The sequence below is a fragment of the Trichoplax adhaerens genome, genomic scaffold (genome assembly GCF_000150275.1).
Source record: "Trichoplax adhaerens TRIADscaffold_43 genomic scaffold, whole genome shotgun sequence".
Lineage (NCBI taxonomy): Eukaryota > Metazoa > Placozoa > Uniplacotomia > Trichoplacea > Trichoplacidae > Trichoplax > Trichoplax adhaerens.
The window spans coordinates 147812-149585 of record NW_002060983.1 but is presented as its reverse complement, the minus strand read 5'-3'; the positions used below and the strand labels follow the sequence as shown (position 1 = coordinate 149585).

General features: G+C 30.4%; 1 protein-coding gene across 1 annotated transcript; it reads right to left on the bottom strand.

Moving 5' to 3' along the window:
• Positions 1-230: 230 nt before the first annotated feature.
• Positions 231-1513, bottom strand: TRIADDRAFT_62371 (uncharacterized protein; the record flags this gene model as incomplete). Its single annotated transcript, XM_002118296.1, has 2 exons — positions 231-279; positions 741-1513. 2 exons carry the CDS (start codon positions 1511-1513, stop codon positions 231-233), a joined length of 822 nt encoding a protein of 273 aa, XP_002118332.1.
• Positions 1514-1774: the final 261 nt, after the last annotated feature.

The window sequence follows — 1774 nt, the reverse complement described above, 5'->3', positions numbered from 1 at the left end:
TATTAGAAGGACGGTAATTAATAAAATGTGATTTCAGGTTAAGGCTAAGTTTTGTGATAGTTTTATATCGTATAATATATTGAGCGACTCAGAACTTCGCCGGAATTCCAGTTACTTACCGTAGCCTAGGAAAGTAGTTCTGCAGATTAACGTAAAGTTTATGATAAGTACTGTGTTCTTTTCTTGTGTCGCAACGGTAGTTGTGGTACCTAGTCAAGGCATTATTTATTTTACCAAGCACTATGAGTAAAGATGTTGTCCATATTAGATGTCACTATACTATAAATGTAAAATTATTAGGCCATAAATCCTTTAAATATATTATTTTCTTCACTGCAGTAAGCCGTGAAATTGTGATTATATCAGTAAATCAAGTTATTGCATTAAGGTGAAAATTTTGATGAATTCCGTACCTAATAACGTATACAAGGAAGACAAACGTATATTGAACTATTACCTACAAAATATATTTTAGATTTTCATAGCTTATAAATACTTTCTCAGCAGTATGCTTGTAAATAAATGTACAATCCGTCTACTATAGCAGCAGTTTAACAGTATCGCAGATAAAAAGTTAATAGAAATAATAATAATAAATATTAAGGGTAACTTTAAGTAAGTGACATTTACCGAATATTAATATCATTCGAGTTAATTTCGTACGCTGGCTCGGTATTGAATTAAGGGCCGGGAATATAGATTATTGGCATACTTTATAATAAAACAAGTAAATAAATTACCGTTGCTGAACCTTATTTGATTTTAAGAACGCCATTAGAGCTCTACGAAATGATTTGCTAGTAATGCAATAAATGACAGGATTTATAATATTAAGGCACAAACCAATTCCATCAGTATATAAGTAAAAATTGGGTAAATTTTGAAAATACATATCAATCATGGTCTTATTAGTTAATGTTATTATTAGTTTAGAGATATGAAAAGCACATGAAAAGGAAATAAATACGATTGTAACCACAAAAAGCATCTTTATTGCATCTTTAGTATGTTTTTCATTCGTTTTATTTTCGCAAATCTCTTGTACCGTCCTAATTCGCCTATTCATATAACTGACGGTTTTGTTATAGCAAAAGACAACAATTATACCTGGCAATATCACTTCAATTATAATCAGTGCCGCCATGTAAATTTGGGCAACAAATTTTTCAGCATTAATGTAATCACAAACATAAGGCAATGCTTCTGAGACACCAGTAAGTAGAATGATTGGAATAGCTATAATAATTCCAAAGAACCAGGTAGTAAAAATGACAAGCCGAGTTCTTTGGCCATTCTTCAATACTTGATAATTACGTACAATAGCAAAGTATCGATCAATGCTAAGGAAGGTTAAAGTATGAGTAGAAGTATAATAAGATGAATAGATAACGATAACATTTAAGTGACATGTAATGTTTTTCTGTAATAAAGTCATGTTTCCGTGAATGTATAAAAGCTGATTGATAGTAAAAGCCAGGCCTGATAAACAGCTGAGTGCATCAGAAACCGCCATGCTAGCTAATAAAGTGTAAATATACGATTGCATCTCTTTCACTTTAAATACGATCAAGATGACGAAGATATTGCCGGTAAATCCAATGGTAAAAAGCGGTATCCAAATTGAAGATAATATTATCGTTTCAATTCTGATTGTATTAATAGTGGCATTATAATTGATGTTACTTAAATTTCTTATCATAGTTGAAATAAAATTTTATCCTCTTTTCGTAATCAAGCATTTATTATTTGAGAAATGATTTAAATATCATTGATC